General features: G+C 37.3%; 1 protein-coding gene across 1 annotated transcript in view; it reads left to right on the top strand.

Moving 5' to 3' along the window:
- The first annotated feature begins 14,616 nt into the window (after positions 1-14,616).
- The window catches only part of LOC113058632 (MDS1 and EVI1 complex locus protein-like), a 145,705-nt gene continuing 140,481 nt past the window's right edge, over positions 14,617-19,840 (top strand). The window contains exon 1 of the mRNA XM_026226709.1: positions 14,617-15,220. Coding sequence (XP_026082494.1) covers positions 15,184-15,220 — 37 coding nt within the window. The 5' untranslated portion in view covers positions 14,617-15,183. The remainder of the gene's footprint in view (positions 15,221-19,840) is intronic.

Below are 19,840 nucleotides of genomic sequence, written 5' to 3'. Positions count from 1 at the left end.
ATTTCTTATAATTATCAATGTTGAAAACAGTATTTTTGCGCAAACCGTTATGCAAATTTTTAAGGATAAAAAAAAAATCAGTCATAGCACTGCATTTATCTGAAATATTAATCTTTTGTAACATTATAAATGTCTTTGTCAATGTTGATTTAATGCACCCTAACTGATTAAATATGTTAACTTTTAAAAAATGAATGATTCCAGGCCATTTTCCAACTATTTCTATTTTCCAGCATAAGTCGTACTGCTCTTACCCAGGCTTTCTTACATTTACAAAAAGTAGCAGAGATATATGGGTGTGTTTGATAATATTTTTCCTCTCCCCACTTCATTAACTCTTACTGACTTACACACTTGTTCACTGAAAACAACATTACTAGAATATGCCCTTATAGACATTGTACTATAGAATAGTTTGTGTACATGTGTAAGGATGCTTTGTATCCTTTGCTTGTCTCTCCACTTCTCATTCTCACATTTTTCTGTCTCCTCTGTTCTATCTTCCTGTCCTTTCTTGTCTCTAAGACTATATCTCTGTGTGTAGGTGTGTGTGTGTGTGTGTTTCTTTCTGTTTATGGGATGAATGTCCATCTGGGGGATTTCGTCCATCATTCACTTGTCCTATGACATCACTTGAACTGCATGCAATGTACACATACACACACATAAACAGAGGTCAGGATATGCTGATGCCTGTATTCACATTCACACACACATGCATACGGGTCTCTTTTGTGTTCAGAACTCGCTGACATTAAGAGCTGAATAGAGATAACAGATCACATTCTTTAGCTTCTGGAGTAAAGGAAGGAGACAAAGACCGCACATGGATAAATGGAGGAGCGAGACACCCACGTTGAGTATTCATGCACACACTTCTTGCTATTGAATTCTTCAATAGAAATGTTAAAGGAGCACATTCCACAGTTTGGAACTCTACATCAGCTCTTTTGAATTTTTAAGCACACCTCCTGTACATTTTGCACAAGAATAATTTGTAGAGACTTGCTGAAGAGGCACAGGCACACACAGAAACATATATAAAAAAATCCAAACCAAACCACTTACTTGTATATGAGTCACACGAAACAAAGAAAATGATCAACCAACAAATGATCTAAATCCAGGTCTATCAAATAAGTCACTAATTCCCGAACATTTTTGTCTTATGTTATGCACCCATCATTGCAGCTCAAGTGCATCTCCAATGACACAGCATGTGGCCAGAAATCTGTTCCATTTAAATTTTAACTCTGTTTAGTATTTAGCATTATCAAAAAAAAAAAAAAAAAATCATTACAATGTTTCTGTTTAAAAAAAAAAAAATATATATATATATATATATATATATATATATATATATATACATACATACATACATACATACATATATACACACATTTCTGTTAAATAAATTTAGTGATTTTCTTAGATTTTTTTATATTTTAATTATGAAAGAATAGTTGTCCATACATACAGTGAACAAAATTATAAACCCATTTTCAATGAGCTGAACTCAAAGTTTTAAGACTTTTTGAATTTCTGCACAAATGGTCAGGGAAGCTCATCTGCATGCTCATCATCCTCATCGGGGGCTCGACCTGACTGAGTGGGCAAATGCTCACGTTTGATGGTGTCTGGCACTTTGGAGAGGTGTTCTCTTCATGGATGAATCCTGGTTTTCACAGGGCATATGGCGTCGTGTGTGCGAGCGGTCCATGGTGGCGGTGGCGTTATGGTATAGACAGGCGTATATTATGGACAATGAACACAGGTGCATTGAATTGATGTAGTCTATTTGTAGTGCTCACTTACACAGATTTAGACAGATTTGTGAACAATATTTGAGAGAAATAGGGCTTTTGTGTACATAGAAAAAGCCTTAGATCTTTGAATTCTGCTCATGAAAAATGGGGCAAAAACAAAAGTGTTGTGTTTATAGATTTGTTCAGTGTATAAAGAAATTAATAAAATGGATCGTGCTGCCTCTTGTGGCTATTCACTAAACTGTGCCATTCTCTAAACTGTGATAACAGCCACTAGTCACTGGTTTTACAGTTACATCCTTCTTTTATAGTTACAGTACATTGAAAGAGGGACCTGAGAAATATTTAGGAAATTAAATATCACAACACCATTGCAACCACTATAGAACAGAAACAGACCAGCACTCATTATTAAGTCAACATGTCATTCCAAATCCTTATAGGCTGTCATTTTTTTCAATTGAACACACACACACACACATATATATATATTAGTGTGTATATTATAAAATACATTTTTGTGTGTGTTCCATGACAAAAACAATATAATATTGGTTTGGAATAACATGAATCCGTAATAATGACTCACCATTTTCTTGAACTATTGCTTTAATGGAATTGGATTTCAGATTCAAAGTCTTTGAATCCATCGCACGCACACATTTGGTGCTGTACATTCTGTGCCGATAGCGTGATTCAGAGTTGATTTTTTGAGGTAAGACTGAGCCAATTATAACTCTGTTGAATTATTAAATCTCTTTTTCTCTAGCATACATACACATCTCTTTCTCTCGCACAAAAGTACATAATGCTCCAAGGTAAAAAAAAATTGTCCAAATACTTATAGAGTCATTGAACACATACACTCATACCCTCTCAATGGTCACAATTATGCATAATTCAGTCTGTCACATACCTCGGCGGATGTCATGCCAGGCTTAGACATTGAGCCTCCAGCAGGGGTTTAAGAAGCTGCCGCATGCATTTGGTTCTGGATTGCTGCTTCTTCAAATGAACATCCATAACTTAACAGCCTTAACACAGACAACACACTAAACAGTGTAGTTTAGAATATGGAGTGGAACAGCATACACATCCAGTCACATACAAAAACACCCACACATACAGAGATACTAAAGATCATTTTCCTGAAATACATACATCGGTCAAAAGTTAGTTAAAATAATTAGGATTTTTACGTATTAAGGCTGTATTTATTTATTCAATTATACAGTAAAAACAGTAATATTGTATAATATTACTACAATTTATTATATTTTAAAATATAACTTATTCTATAAAGACAAGCTGATTTTTTCAGCATCATTACTCCAGTATTCAGTGTCACTTGATCCTTCATAAATCATTATAATATGCTTATTTGCTGCTCAAAGAACTATTTCTTATTATTATTCAAAATAATAAGAAATATTATAATTTTATTTTTTTAATCTTCCAAATTTTGAATGGTGCAGTTCCACAAAATATTAAGCAGCACAAATGTTTTCAATATTAATAAATAATAAGAAGAAATGTTTCTTGAGCAGAAAAATGGCATGGTGATTTGTGAAGGATCATGTGACACTGAAGATTGGAGTAATGATGCTGAAAATTCAGCTTCGCCGTCAAAAGGAGTCAATTATATTTTTTAAATATGTTTTAATAGAAAACCCTTATTTATAATTTTACAAATATTTCACGGTATTATTGTTTTTCTGTATTTTTGCTCAAATAAACGCAGCGTTGGTGAACATAAGAAACATTTCAAAAACATTTTAAAATCCTAATTATTCCAAACTTTCGACCGGTAGTGTACAGATATTTACAGTTACAAATCATGCTGTTGTAATGAATATCTGAATATGATATGATCACTCTCATGTGGTATTAATTGTAATAAAATGTTTGTCTTTATACACTTTAAAGGAGATTCCCAACACATGTGCTGACAAATGGATGGACGGATGGTTGGAACAAATGAAAAATTAGACACATGAATCAAAGAACCTGAAATCCCAACATACTAATATTATAAAAATTGGACATCACACCCCTCTTCTTCCATATGCATGGCTGCACGTTTCTCAGCTCTTCTCAGTTTCTCAGCTTGTGTTTACACTACTGAAGGAATGAGTATGAATCTCACAAATAATTTAGCTCTTGAAATTGCCAGTGAGTGTTAATCCCTTCTGCAGGGAGGATGTGTTGGTTTGTCCTTTGTCTGATACAGCAGGCGAAGGAGTGAAGCTCCAGGACGGAGAGCGATTAGGCTATTTTCGGCTCTTATCAACATACTTTAAATCTTTCTGCTCTGATTGGGCCAGAGAAATAATTAAAGGTTTTATATAGAAACTGCACACTAGTCTTTCACAGGGTCATTTCTGTGCATGCAACATACACATAAGTGGTTCATTGCATTTGCTACTCACGTAATATTGTGTCACACTGGAGAGCTTCTTAATGTCACAGTCTGATTATAGAAGCTTAGTTTAAAAGTGTATTACACAAAGACACACATGGATGAAACATACACATACGGGTCTATTGGAAAACATCCCACAAAGATGACCTCATCCTTTGTCATCCATCATTCATCTTGCTCTCATTTGAACTGTGTCTTGGTCTGGGCAGATATCTGTTCCTCAGCCGGCCTTCCCTCGTAATGAATTGTTTATGGTCAGTTTACTCCCACTGCAGCAGCGTGGATCATCCTAAAAGAGAGAGAGAGAAAGAGAGAGAGAGAGAGAGAGAGAGAATTCCCCCATTGATTTTGTTCTATTTTTTTTTTTTTTTTTTTTGACAGTCCCTCATACTGATTCAGTACAGTAATGGCATTACACAGCTCACATATTAAGATGATAAAATCATAGGCCTATGACCTTAACTCACCCATAGCACTGTAGAATATAGACTGTGACAGGATTGTACATAGATCATTTTGATCAATGCTACCATTCTCCTAAGACGCCAGAGTCATTCTCTCTTCTTTCTTTCAGTTCTTGTTTTAACAGTTTAAACAATAAAACTAGATTAAACATGCATTATTATCAATATGAGCTTTCTGTATCAAGGGCTCTGCTTAAACCGAATCTTTTCTTATCTTTTTAAATCTTAGGCAATGCTCAGCGCTTCAGTTTTCTTAAAGGAGTAGTTCAACCATTTTATTCAGTTCTCTCAGAATAAAAGGAACTAATCAAAGCTGAATCTCTTATATAACTTTAAAATAAAATAAAAAATACAACTAAAAAATTATAAAATGTATACATTTAAGGTTGTTGCAATTGCTAATAAGTTTAGCTATTTACAAAAAAATGTGTGCCTTATCATGCTGCTGTTTCAGTTTTCTAAAATCAAGTTTTATTAACCCATGTTAAAAACTAAAAATATATGAAGAATCTATGTTATTTTTTAGTATTATTTACATTCTATTATAGTATATATTAGTATTTCAAATTGGCTTTAATTTTAATATATTATATGTTTCTTTTAGCTGGTTTTAGTATTTTTATTGTGTGCTTTTGTCATTTTTATAAGTTGTTTTTATATTTATGTTTAGCTATATTTTTTTTCTGAACAGCCTTTAACTGTCACAGGCTTAATTTTTATTTTCTTTTTGGCATATATTTTTAGCTTTGTGAAAGCCAATTCCAGAACTTTAGCCGAACTTCACTTGGAGGGAACCACAGGAGGGATCACTTTGATAATTCATGAGTGTGAAGATTGTTCTCTGATAACACTCACACTGCTGTTAAATCTCAGAAGATAATAGCCACTTGGGAATATTAGAAAATTTAGGAATATTGCTCTGGCTAAATCGAAGAGACACTGAGAAGAGCAGCTGTGGACTCAAGAGAAGGCTGAAGAGAAATTTCTTGAAATATGAATCATGTGTGCATCAGCTTTCTATTAGTGGAATATATGCATATAACATCCCAAAGGGGATTCTCAACCACTTTTTAATTGACAGTCTTTATTTAGAGTGGGAGAGAAAAAGATTACTCTACCCCAATCAATCAATTCTCTTGCACACAGTTGACCTTTTGGCCTTTTCATTATCTCCAACCGACACTATCACATTTTTAATCTTTGTTCCGACAGTCCATCAAAGGGTAAGCCATCCTCTTAAGTCACAGAATCTATTTTTTGAAAGAGAAGAAATATGTTTTGCATAATAGTCGATGTGAGTAATGAAATAAGACTAAAGACCAGGAAGTAATCAGTTTACAGACTAACGATTGAAGTGTAAGTGGATCTCGTGAGGGAGCTGCATCAGGCTTAGTGTCTCCTAGTCCGATTCTGTTTGCTCAATACTGGTGTCTTTACTCTGACAGTTGCATTAAACCACAGTATGTCCATTTGCTTTACATGGCCTGGGGCTCTAGTTTTCTGAATCAAACCACAAGAGACCCCTGAGCAAAATGGCTCATTATGCTGTTGCCCAATTGCTCCCAGCAGCATAAGACAAGCATAAGCAAAATTGCTGCTTCTTTACTTGATATGCTATTTCTTCTTTGAACACACACTCACATTACTAAAAGTAATTGACTCTATATATCTATACAAACGACAGACTATGCTGTTTGCACTGTACATGCTCTTACCATATCAGTATACGGTAGACTGAATTGTGAGAGTAGATCAACCATAAAGCATTTCTCCAGGGAATTAATGGCACAGAATTGGCCTTGTTTATATGTACTGACACAGAGGTCAGGATACACCCTTGACCTCCACATGCCTTATATATTTTAAAATGTCCTTTTTGTGAGAATGATATTTTCTCATTATGTAAATGGTGTGGGGAAATTAGGATAGAAGGATGTTGCCATTACTTTAGCATAAAATGTATGGGAAATCTTTTAAACCCATGAAGCTTGCCAACCAAATATTTTATTTACACTGCTGTTCAAAACTTCGGGCTCAGTAAGACTTGCAATGTTTACTAAACTAAGAGTTGCACAGTAAAACCAATGGTAATATTAAATGTATAAAACAAAATGGTATTTATTATGAATTACTGTCCCCTGAACACATTATAAAACTATAGCTACCAGAAGTTAATGTGCATTAGGTTCTGCAGATTTCCTCATTCCCAAAACTCTCCTTATTTAATATAAACGTAGCCTACATTTTCAAATACGACAGCGACTATAAAATCATGGTAAATTAGAGAAAGGGAATATACTAACTAGAAAGGTAGCCTATTGCGTTAAGAACATCTAATTTGTTCCAGCTCAAAAAGGGAACCGCTACGACGTTAATTGCACTCCGTTATGACGCTGTTATGAGAGGAGCCGGTTTCCGTTGTCACGGATTAACTACAAATCCGCGAGGAAACCGCCAGCTTCTGTGAAGGAGAACCTGGGCTATGATGCGCTTTGCTAGCTGCTTCCAGCTGCGGTTAACATGGAAACGGAACTTCTCCCAATCCTCAATCCTTATCCCTTAGTGGGAAGGGTAGGGAATGGATGACACTTCAGTGTTGGTAAAAGAGGGGTGAATGGTGATAATCCGACAAATCAGTCATAAATAAAGTTGTAGTGTCAGCCAGTGAGCAAGAAAATGAGGAAGAGAAATGCGATTCGTGAACGATTTGTTTTTGAGTCGACTCTTTTGAATGAATAGTTTTGGGGTTCACAGAACTTCACTATTTTTCCTGATTCATTGAGCCGAACTATTCGAAAGAACCGATTCGCCCCCATTAAATCGGACCTTTCGAATAGTACGCATGCGCAATGACTAGGTAAACACGGCCTGGCAGTGAGGTTTTACATCGACGGAAACTTGTACCATTTTGTATCAGGTAATGTATCACTAATTCGCTGTTCTAAAAAGTAAGTTAAATGTAATGTAACAGTTTTACTGGAGTTTAAAGTTATGTTGACTATGTTGCAACATTTGATGTTTCCTTATCTGAGGTGAAGCCATTAACTTGTTGGCAGTTTGACAGCTTTTTCGAATTCTGTTTTATTAGATTATGTTTTAATTTGTTGTTTGGCTGTAGACGTTTTATGTTCTTTAAAATGACAGTGATGTGCCAAGGTGTATAGCCTATTCATTTTGATTTTAACAGATTCTTTATACAGCGGAGCTCATCACCAGAATAACCACGTTTCGTCTAAAAAAAGACAGGTGCCATTAGATCACATGTTGCCAGTTCTCTCCAATCTTTAGACGCTAGACCGTCACCAAATCCTGCGTGTTTTGTGAAGATTTGTCGCCATCCATTGGCCAAAGTAAGTTACTTCAACTTGATATGTAGAAGAGTTGTTGAAATTAAAATTGCAAATCGTTTGAAGTAGCTTGCTCTTCCTAAATGTAAATTTCACTGTTGACATCAACCAAAATTGCATATGTCAAAACGTTGGTTGGCTGTAGCCTACACACATTTTTATTTATAGGCTGCTACGCTGTATGCAATGAGGAGTGTTTGGTTGCATGAAGTGATATTGATATTGAGAAAAACAAAACAATAATGATTGTTCATGCCCGGTTTCGAACCGAGTTCGCGTTTTAGGCGAACGTGATAACCATACACATAATAATGGTATAGAATTTATTATGTCTATGGTGATAACCACTACACAACGGGAACTGAGCTGTGGTTTGACAGGATGTGACGTCATTTGAGTCAACACCACTGATCTATAATATGATTTTTTTTTTTTTTTTTTTTACAATATTTAATAGATCAGTGGTCAACACTGGTTTGTTATTTATTTCTATAGTTTTTTTTATTTGTTTTTTGTTATTTGTATATTTGAGCATGACTGGAATGGTGGTTTGCTATTTTACACATTAAACCTTTCAGATTGATCTGATAAAGCCTGTACATATGGCAAGCAATCACAATTAGCCTATTAGATTATGTGGCAATACCCTAACTGTGTTATATAAGATTAAGTATCGTTTTCTTTGTTTATTTATTTTTTTTATATATAAAAAAAAAAAGAAAATGTTAATTCTTGAAGATAGCCATCTGATTTTCGTAGCCATCACGTTTTAATGCAATTTGTTGCCCTAAGTGCTTCACAAAATAATAGAAAGCATATACAAAGATTAAAAACAATAAAATCTAACATAATAAAAATAAACCACTTTATAAACCAAGCCACAATCGTAAATGCTCTATCACCTTTGGACTTTATTTTGGAGCGAGGAACTGCCAGTAACAGTTTATCTGCTGATCTCAGTGTCCTAGCCGATGTATGGTACTTTTAAAGATTGCTAATATAACTTGGGGACATGTTATGAAGTGCTTTAAAAACCATCAATAAAAAATCTTAAAATCGATCCTGTACTGAACTGGTAGTCAGTGGAGAGAAGATACTACTGGCGTTATATGATCTCTTTTTTTTTCGTGCCTGTTAAAAGCCTGGCTGCAGTATTCTACATTTGCAGAGATAGTTGTCGCTGACAGGTCCCAACATAAAGAGAATTGCAATAATCCAATCTAGATGTAATAAATGCATGGACAACGGTCTCTAAATCTTTGAAACTAAGTATGGGTTTTAACCTGGAGGTTATTCTAAGTTGGTAAAACCTACTTTTTACAACAGACTTCATCTGATTGTGAATGCTGACAGCTGAGTCGATTATGATACCCAGGTTTCTTACACTGTTTCTTAAAGTTCTAAAGGATCAATAGTACTGGAAATCATCTCTTTAAATTTTGGTGGACCAAAAGTAATTAATTCAGTTGTTTTTGTTTTGTTTTTTTAGCTGAAGAAAAATTTTTGACAACCAAATTTTGACCTCTTCCAGACAGAGCAATAGGGCTTAACTGAGATTAACTAAGTACCGAAAATTGTGACAGATGTGTAACAATTACTGCTATATATGTTTTCAGTAACGTTAGTAAAATGAATGATGTTTTGTGGTCTTTAATAATATTATCAAAACATTAGCACACACAAAAATATTTATGCATTGTTCATGGAACATTTTTTGTAATGTTTTAGATAGAAGTTCATATAACATTTAAAAAATGTTAAGAGAACATTTAAAAAGTAATGTTCCCATAATGTTTGCATTTTTTGAAAATTTGAGAGAACATTTAGAAATAACGGTTTCACTTTCTGAAAACATTAGTAAAACGCTGTTATTTATTTATTTATTTAATTCTCAACTACTAAAGTATCGTTCAAATGTCATCACTAACTTAAGGATGTTTAAAGTGGAACTGGACTAAGTGTGTAACTCTCTTAGAAAGTGTTGGTCGATTTTAACAAGTGAATTAAGTTCCTACATTTGTCTTAACTTTACTTGCTCGTGTAGAAGCAACGACACAACCGGGAATTGCCGCGCATCGCAACTGTCCGTTTTTACTGGAATCGGGGATCAATCATTCTGTTCGACTGTCCCAATTGATTACTGGTCAAGACTCTTCACGCTGGAGCCCGAGGGAATGGATGAGCATGGTGTTTATGTGCTTTAGGATAAACGACTGCCTATAAAGCTGGCGATGCCGCTCTCAGGGCCATAAATACGTCCACAGATTGTCTCGAGAGAGCATCGTAATCTTTGTTGATGGTCAGTTGCCGGGAAGAGTAGCTGCACGCAGACGATTCTCCTTCAATAATAGATGTCAGTCAAGAGAGTCGGTCTTGCTTGCAGGGATGCCAACGTTTGCATTGTTCCAGTTATTCCTTTTTCAAAGCTGATAAAGAGCACAATTCTTATAGCATTCTTATAAACCAAAGTCATGAAGAAAAATTATATACATCTAAAATGATCGTCTATTCTTGTCACTAGATGTCAGTAAAACCCCAATAATAATCCGTGCATCACAATACAGCTCCTAGAGTTTGAAGCAGTTGTGTGGTCAAACTCACTTATTGCATAACGGGACAATGCACTCAAGCACTCCTTAATTGTTTTGGGGGAAAAATAATGTAGTTTTCTGCAAAAGTTTTTATTAGAACACTAGAAAAGTTACTATTATTCATTAATATTGTGTGCTTTTATGATATTCTTTATTATCATGTATCATGTGTTTTTCTTCGTCGTTGCTTTTGTTTAATTATTAAGACCTTCTATAGCCTATTAATTGATCGATGTATCCGTTTATAGAATGATTTTACATATTACTATTATTATTTTTTCCAGAGTATGTAAATTAAGACATTCATTCCGTAGGCGTATTTTGATATATGATTTTTTTTTTTCGGTGGCTGCAAGAGGATTTCATAAACGATTTCAAATTCTCTCACTGCGCGAGCTTTCAGTCTTCAATTTCCCGCGGGCGCGCGCTCGTCAAGTGTTGAGAGAGGGCATAAAATTCAGTCTTGGCTATGCAACAAGCACTTCAATTACTAAATACCCTTTCTCTCAAAAGAAGCGATAGCCTACACAACATATGAATTAGTTAAATTCATTATGGGATAGTGATGGATTTTCGTGACTGACGAACAGACGTGCTAGATCAGCACAATGTCTTTCCACACAGCGAGTTTAATGGGAGAGTTTTTCACTGTTGTCCCACGATCAGCGTTTTGTGGCTTGGGTCTCCTTTTTGTCAGTGACTGTTTAACGTCCGCCAGCCGGTCATATCAAGGCAGTGTGTTGCTTTTTCTGCTTTGTGGGTAAATGTTTGGGCTATCAGCACTTTTTATTACCTGCAAAAAAATAATTGATAAATCATAATGTTGCAGTTGCTTCTGTAGAGATGTGATCAAAAGTTATAAAGGAAATTGGTAGGCTACGTTTGCTAATACCATTCGATTGGATCCGTTTTCCCCGTTATGTGCCACTTTCCATTCATAATTAAGCTTCTTAACTCGGATACTTTTTAAACCATTTAAGCTTGACGTGATATTATATTAACGTTGATTTATTAAAGTCATTTTCAGTCGCCATTGATTTCACAGTAATCACACATTGTTGCTGTTGGACATGGAGCCTCACCGCAGATGTGTAAATACTGCTCGCCAAGCAAAGCCTCAACCTATATATTTTCTACAGTATGCAAATAATTCAGTAACTTAAGGGGGTCCACATTTGTAAAGGAATTTCAAAATATTCAATATTTTCATCGCTATCTGTAGTGGTTTGTCTCAAGCTACCCAGAGTGTCTTTTAGCCCCTCTAGCACTCAAACCTTATAAATAAAAACGTATACTTTTAGATATATTTGTAAATGTGTAATAAATGAGCCCAATGATGTCATCAACCGCGCGATGACGATTCGAACGAAAAGTGTTCTAACGCCCTACTGTTGCTATGGTTACCGCCTGCGCGGGATTTTGTGAACTTGTAATTTAACATTTTGGTGCCTGAAGTGTTTTAACATAAGTTGAAACGTATACTAATTCTGTAAATAAATAAAGCCTTCTTATATACACTTATTCGAGACTGCACAATAAACGACCAACGAGCAGTCTGCAAACTACCAGTTCTAAGGTACGAAGTAAGTCAAATAAGCATTGCATTCAGTGTTTGCTGCAGCTTGGTCTACCCACTCTCTCTGCAGTAAAGCCTGTGGTTACGGGATGTTTCCGTTCGTTTGAAGCGGAGTGGCTGGGCAGAGGGAGTCTCCGCGGAGGTGAAGAATGCGCCCGTGTTCGTTACGCGCGTCTCCTCAGAGGGGCAGTGCTCGCTGGGGCACCGCTGGATTTTCTTCCTTGTGCTGCCTGCCTGCTATGTTTTTCCACGTAATATTTTTTTTTTTCCCGTGCCAAACCAACAAGTATTATGATTTGTCGAGTTAAATAATAATTAAAATATAATTATATTAATTAAAAAACAGAGAAAAAAAATCGTTTTTTTATCGTCGTAAAAACTGGATTAATATAACTCTTACCCTCCTGACAGTGTTTAACATATTGTCCTCAGCATCATTCTTTTCCTTGTCCCACTTGAGCAATGAAAATAGTCCTATATTAAACTTGTTGCAAGCTTTTGATCGTGGACAATTTTTTATTATTATTTATTAATTCGACTTGTGTTATCTTTGGTTGCTGTGTTTTGTTGCTTTTAACATATAAAAATGTAGCATTTTCAGATACCAAAGGGTATATAGACTATAACCATTGACCACTCTTTTATAATCACTGACATATCAAAAATAATTCAGCCTTTTTCACACGCTCTAGTATCTGCACTGATTTCGAGTTTGAAGAACAGCCGACAGGATGTAGCATTGATAAATATCCCTGTTGATCACTTGATTGATTACCTCGCGCAAAGGTCACGCGGGCGCGCGGTAATTTCCTTGTGCCCGCGGCTCCCATTTCACTTTCAGTCTGGCGCAAGAGCCCACGACTTTACAAATTGTGTTTTTATTTTAACCCTTCCCTTCCCTCTTTAACGTCGACGAATCTCGCCAACGACCTCTGTGTGCTGCAGCTACATCAAACGACAGAAGAGGGCAAACCTTTAATTAGGTTGGAGTATTAATCATTGAAGGTAAACTGTATCCTCTCTTTTGATGGGGTTAAATTTAAACCCGACGACCAGCTAATAATTTAGGCGCATTTCCAAAAGGGTTCTGGCCTCAATTAATTTTCAATAATTACAGCCCACGGGGTCTTGACTGAACCTCACACCAGTGCGCCAGCTATACGCCATCTCTGGCCGGCGGGGCCAGAGTATCATAATAAAATATGTAGCCTACTGTGAAAAGTAAGGAGGGTGAGATATTGCGAATGGATAAAAATGTGTTGATTGTAAACTAATGCCAGCGCACGGAAAAACAAAATGCAGAATACAACTGCATAAACATCTTTGAAGCCCTCTCTCTGTCTGTCTGTCTGTCTTTGGTTTGTTTCTCATGGAGGGAAGTTGCATTTTGTCACTGCTTGCTTATGACGCTTACATTTTATGATTTGTTTCTTGTGAAACATTTAAAGACTTTGTTTACTCAGTATCTTTGCAGCCTCATAACTGAAAGAATGCAACGAAGAATCAATTTAGCCATAGCATGATCTATTTATTTTGATGTATAAGAAACGATTAATTAATTCTTGATGATTTTATAGTTAATTTATAGACTATGCCTAATTAAATAATGAAACATATAACTAGGATCACTGATATTTGTTATAGTAGTGAGTTGTAATTTGACAAAATATTGGATGACATTTCTGACATTTCTGATATTTCTGATGACATTTCAATCCAGTTTTTTTTTTTTTTTTTTTTTTTTTTTTTTTTTAACTTTAAGAACTTCTTTGCTCATTTTGTGTTTACTATTGAGGATTTGATGTGAGCAGCCTAAGCGTTGTATTTGTAAGTGCTGGTCAGCTCATAGCTCAGGGAGGCGTGGAAGGCTGCTGATGTTTGTTCTGCACCATTCATTTTTATGCAGAGTGATGCCAGATTAATTGGATCCGTTTTAGAAATACTTAGCAATCAATACCGCCAGTGAGAGCAAAGCGACCGTTTTAAAGGTTCATGGGCAAGGTTAACATCATGTCACGCGCTTCTAATTGATGGACAATTAACTTAATGACCCACGAGTTACCCAAATTCTCACCCATCTTGAAAACTAATAATAAAAACCCAAATTAAATTAAAATGATATCAATTGTAGCAGATATGTTTGTTGTATAATGGAGGATCATATATCAAGATCATATCAGCTAAAGGCCTAGATCTTATGTATTTAATTTGACATCTGCAAAAATGTGTCCCAAAGGCATCAGAGATCACTTTCAGCTTCACGTTACACGTGTTTTTGAGTAAATATGACTTACTAAAACATTAAAGTTATCAACCCAATATTGTACGCACTGGAAAATAATTGCTTATGTTTTACAGTTTTTAGTGGGGCTATAACCTACATAAATTCTTGGAGAGCAAGCCCAACTCCACAGATTGATAATTGTCAGTGCTGCATGCTAAAAGAAAAACAACGGGCTGCCCTCCGAACCGACTGCTCCACGCGCCTGGCTGAGGGAGGGGGAGAGAAGTAAAAGTTGTTCATTATAATACATTCATAACGATATTCAAATCTCAATTACACAACAGAAAACGTTTAATGAAACCGTTTTACAATAGTCATTTACCCGAACAGTGATTAATGCGTCTTCATTTAAAACGCAAAAGACCGGGCGCCTTGGACGCTCGAGACTGCTTCATTATAATTAATGTCTCCGGTTCCTCGTGCACCCTGAGGTCGCGAATAACTCCGTCCCGCGCCCACTGATCTCTGAAGATCTGACACGAGAGGGATCTCGCCGGCTATTGCAATCTGACATAATAAGTAATACTTGGGTGATGAATTGTTCCAAACTTTTTTGACGATGCTGGCAGCTCGGGGGTGTGCGCATGTGCGAAGGTGTCCAAACTGACAATGCTGGAGAGATAGTGCGTCTGGGATTGTGAATCACAGAGAAAAGGGACAGAGGAAAAAAGAAAAAGGAGGAAAAGATTCGAGAAAAAAAAATCCGACAAACCCACGCCGACAGACGGGCATCATGAGGTCCAAAGGCAGGGCAAGGAAACTGACCACTGGTAGGTGCAACATCTCCTTTTTAGCCCTTTTCAACTGCCATCTTGTCCATGTGTATGATGCATAGAAAGATTTAGTCACTAAACAGTTACAGTCCGCAGACTCCAGCGGTTTCAGTTGTTTGTAAGAGTTGGAGACAAGCTGAACGCGAACCGCTGCGCGCGGTCGGGCATCGCAAACCTAGATTCGAAACTGGCATAAAAGTTGCTTGCCGCACAAACTTTTTAACTATCGCATGCTGTAAACACGTTTTCTATTCAAGACCCCAGCGCCCCGGTGTTCGACAAAACTCGAGCATGTTTCTAAAGGCTCCGGTCACATTTGCAGCCGCGACTTTGAAAAGACAGCTTCGCCTTTAGTCGACAACAGAAAACAGCTGCGGAGGCACGCTTTTAAATGCAAACCGGTAGCTTACAGCTGATGTTACGCCAGGTAATCCAATGAATTGAATATATGCTAGATTAATAAAACTGTGATTAAAAAGTGCTTTGAAGTATTTTAATATGTAGACATTAATATCCTACCCTTTATGTCGGTGTAATTGTCGATTATGCTTGTGCAACAAGTGATCAAATCCCGTTATGAATATTTGTTCCGGTATGAACAGCCCGGAGAAATGTTTTTGTTTGTTATGGCCCTCTAAACGGTTGACTGTAATCTTAGTTTTTGATTACTGGTTTCCTCAGGCGTTTGTTTGAGTTGAAGTTCAATGCGTGTGTTCAATGCCACGCCACAGCACAAGCTCAAACGCCGAAACTTAACATCAAGTAGTTAGTGGGAAGTTGTTCCCCTCCTCGTTGGATTTATTCGGAACGAATGTATTTCGCTCAGGTCTGTGAATAATTCGGCCCCCCTCGGGCGCAGCAGGCTCCTGGCTCTCTGATTTGAGCAATTTTCTTTTTTGCTGTTTTGCAATAATCTCGCACTGTAATCCTCACCACGAAAATCCATGCAAATATTTTACAGTGTTTCAAATTATTTTATACTCTCGGGGCATTGCTAAAAGTTTGTTTTAAAGCCAAGAATGAAGCGCAAAATAAAACTATAAACAACCTTAAAATGTCATTTCTGTATTCCTTCCATTTATTGCTTTTTTTTTTTTTTTAAATAATAGATCAAAATGACAGCTGGTCAGTAACTTTATTGTTGGCTTTATGTGTGAAAGTAATAAAAGAGGCAGTGAAAACAAAGTAAAGGATCATTTTGCTCTTGAATTATTGTTTCCTTTCCTGTCGACAGCACCGTGATGGGCTAGACACTGCGCGCGCTCCGTCTGGACAGAAACAGGGGTCGCGCAGGTCTTATCCGTTCAATAAACTACCTCTCGAGCCCTATGCCCTGCCATTGTACAGTGAGAGGGATTTTTCTGCGCACACCAGCAACTTGTCAAACACACTCACGTGCACACACGCTTTCTTGTCCACGCATATATATATATATATATGACCAGACCAACGCAATTTCACTTTTGTGTTTTCCTGTTGCTGCAGGTAGGGTCAATCATCACTTTCTGTAAGACTGCTACACAACTGTAAGAAATTGCATTATTCTAGAGAGATCTCTCTTTTTTTAGATTTAAAGGCTGCCATGCCACTGTTTTATGCTAGAACACGTCTTTTCTACTGTTATAAACTTGTTTTCAGACTTCAGATTTTTATTAATCTAACAGTCAGTTGAATATAGCTTCACAATAAATGTAATTACACGTTTCATTTTTATTAATATATAGAACTGGAATGGAATAGTGTTACACACTGGCATTTTTTTTTTTTTTTTTTTTTGCACAAGTTTTGGCTAAAAAGCAAGTTGAAAGATACTCGCCAAGATTGTTACAGACCTTCCCACCCTCTCCGTCATTATTTAGGCTACTATCTGAGAATAGCGGGATAATTGTCAAGGGGTGTATTTAAAGATTATTATTTACCCAAGATGTAAGAAGAAGATTTCTACCTATTAAGTGAAAGGGAGAGAATGTTCTGGACCCCTCGGGTCCCGCGAGACACTGGCCTCTCTGGCCTCGCGCCAGTCCTGCGCTATGTCAACATTGAATATTTAAATTCCCAGACTCCTCATAACGGGCCGTTTGCCGGTAAAGGCGCTTTCAGCGTCAGTCTGAGTAGCTGCGGACTCTTATTCCTTGAAAGGGAAAAAAAGGGAAAAGTAATCTCCTCTCCGTGTGGCCTCTGCCGCGCGTGCACCGCACATCACTCTGGCTGCACGTGTTCGCACTGATGTGTGTGAGTGTTGGAAAGGTACTAATAAAAATCGGTCGTTTGGCTGGTGTGTGTGCACGACATGTTTTGTGGATTTGGCCAGCGGTGCCGGACATTTCACCTGCAGGCCCAACAGTCTTAAATTGTCTATAATGTTTTAACGCGCCGTGCCAAGTGTCCTATATCCCTCAACATGATGTTGCGGGTTTACTATGAATGAGGTAAAATTACACCCTAATGAACGGGAATAATAACCTTGGCCTGCCAGAAATCCGATCATGCTGTCAGTTGAAACCTTGTCAGAGACAGTTTTAATTCCACTTTTATTACGCAGCTTTTTACACTTAAAAGTCTGCCAAGTTTAACTTGTCTTAACATCTTAATGAAAATGGTTTCATTGCGCATGGTAGATAATGTACCTGTTTATGGATTAGATTAAAACTTTATTGTCATTGTGCAGAGTAGGCATAGAAGCATTGAAATATTGCAAGTGCAAATAGCGTATGCAATATTACACGTGCAGCTGAGGTAGAGAGATGATGTACTTTCAAATAATATTTAGATTAATTTATGTAAAAGATACATATAAGACGTGTGATGTACAAAGTAACAATTTGTATGAAGACAGTAAGTGTACAGAAACAATAAATGCAAAATGGCTATTATTATTTACAGTTGAATGGAAGGATGATTTATTTTCATTATACATAGCATTACATTAGCAAATTCTGTATGAAGAATAAAACTATTGATATTTTTGAAGCCTTGAAGATTAAAACCTTATTTAGGTGTCTGTGAAATTACTTGAAGATAAATACAGAAGCATTTCCACTATGCTCGTTGAGGTCTAACGATGTGATTTCTCTTTTGATGATAACTGCATTTGATAAGCTGCACATGTTCAGAAAGACTTTTGATTGTCCCATTGTCCCACTCGGCGTCTTCGACATCTCCATCGGTTTCACGCCACGACTTTCGTTTTGACTTTGATGTGACTCACTTTACCGTGAAAGTGTCCAAACAACGAAAATCAACTCGACGCTGAGAAAGGAAAAGAAAAAAAGACAGGGCTCCAGATTTAACAATGTGACATTCCGCGTGAGTGAAGCGCGTGAGAATAAGCTCCGCGCGCGAGCATTCTCTCCACCTGTCAGCGCGCGACCACAGTCCGCTTCTTCTCAGGCGCGGGCGCGCGTTAGATTCTGCATTGTGCAATGGGACGTGCTGCTGCGTCCCGCGTCCGCCGCACCCTGGGCTCTTTATAGATCCCATTCAGAACGGGTTGAACGGATCGAGCAATTTAAAAAGGTGAGCGCGAACCGTATTAAACGCTCGTTCCTGAGCCTGATGCTGAATCTGAGAGCTCGATGGAAAAAAAATGTCTGTGGACTGTGTCTGGCCAAAACGTTTTTCAGACTCACTGGGGACGGAAAAAAGCAAGAACAATTTTTTTATATTGTCTTCACTTCTCAGACTGGAAAAAAAGAAAATCTACAATGTTAACATCTCAGTTTTTTACTGCTTGAGTAAATATTTACTCTGCCTCTCTCTCTCTCTCTCTCTCTCTCTCTCTCTCTCTCTCTCTCTCTCTCTCTCTCTCTCTCTCTCTCTCTCTCTCTTTCTCTCCCCTGGCATGATATACTAGCTACAGAGTTTTTAGTTGAGTTCCTGGGATTGTAAAGTTTTCCCTTGGAGCATTCATGTGCCTCTTTTCAGCCTGCATGCATGTCTTCTCACAAAAGAACAGTGAGTCTAAAACTGAAGACTCTTGTTTCAGAGACAAAGTCGAAGTGACCGATGAGTCAATTACGAGTAAAACAGTGGGCAGTGATGGGGTCAGTTTGAAACAAGGCTAGCATTCCCAGGCATTGAGCGTGTGCATCTGCGTAAGGTGGAGACCGTTGCAGGCCACTGTGGGTTTTGATCATGATTGATCACATGTTCTCAAAGGATTGATTGATTAGCCAGAAGCTGCTGGGTTTAGCCGAAAGGTCTGCTTATGTCCTGGGAAATTATTCCCTTGTCTGTTTGTGTGAGATTTTTATCTGAGTGAAAACTGGAGGAGATGAGATGGAGAAGGATGTATATATGATTCTTTAAATTGTGCGTCATAGTGTCCCATAGATGCCAAAGAAGAGGCGATTTCCTTGTATATGTTAAGAGAGGAAGGAGTGGATGTAGGTGACAATAACACAGTTACCCTCATCCATCAACAGCCTACTACTTTCACTCCTCTCTCTTTCCTTCTTCCTCTTTCTCTCCCTCCCTAATGACTCAACGAGTGTCTGCTCTGCCTAGAGTGAATTGGAATGGCCAGGTCAACAGTTTATTTTTCTTGTGCTCTGATTGGTCAGGGGTCAGGTCATATGGATGTTTATTTGGAGATTGGTGTGACTGATGGCTATGTCG

The sequence above is a fragment of the Carassius auratus genome, chromosome 40, assembly GCF_003368295.1.
Source record: "Carassius auratus strain Wakin chromosome 40, ASM336829v1, whole genome shotgun sequence".
Lineage (NCBI taxonomy): Eukaryota > Metazoa > Chordata > Actinopteri > Cypriniformes > Cyprinidae > Carassius > Carassius auratus.
Note: the sequence above shows the minus strand (reverse complement) of the source record. Positions and strands in the feature narration are given on the sequence as shown.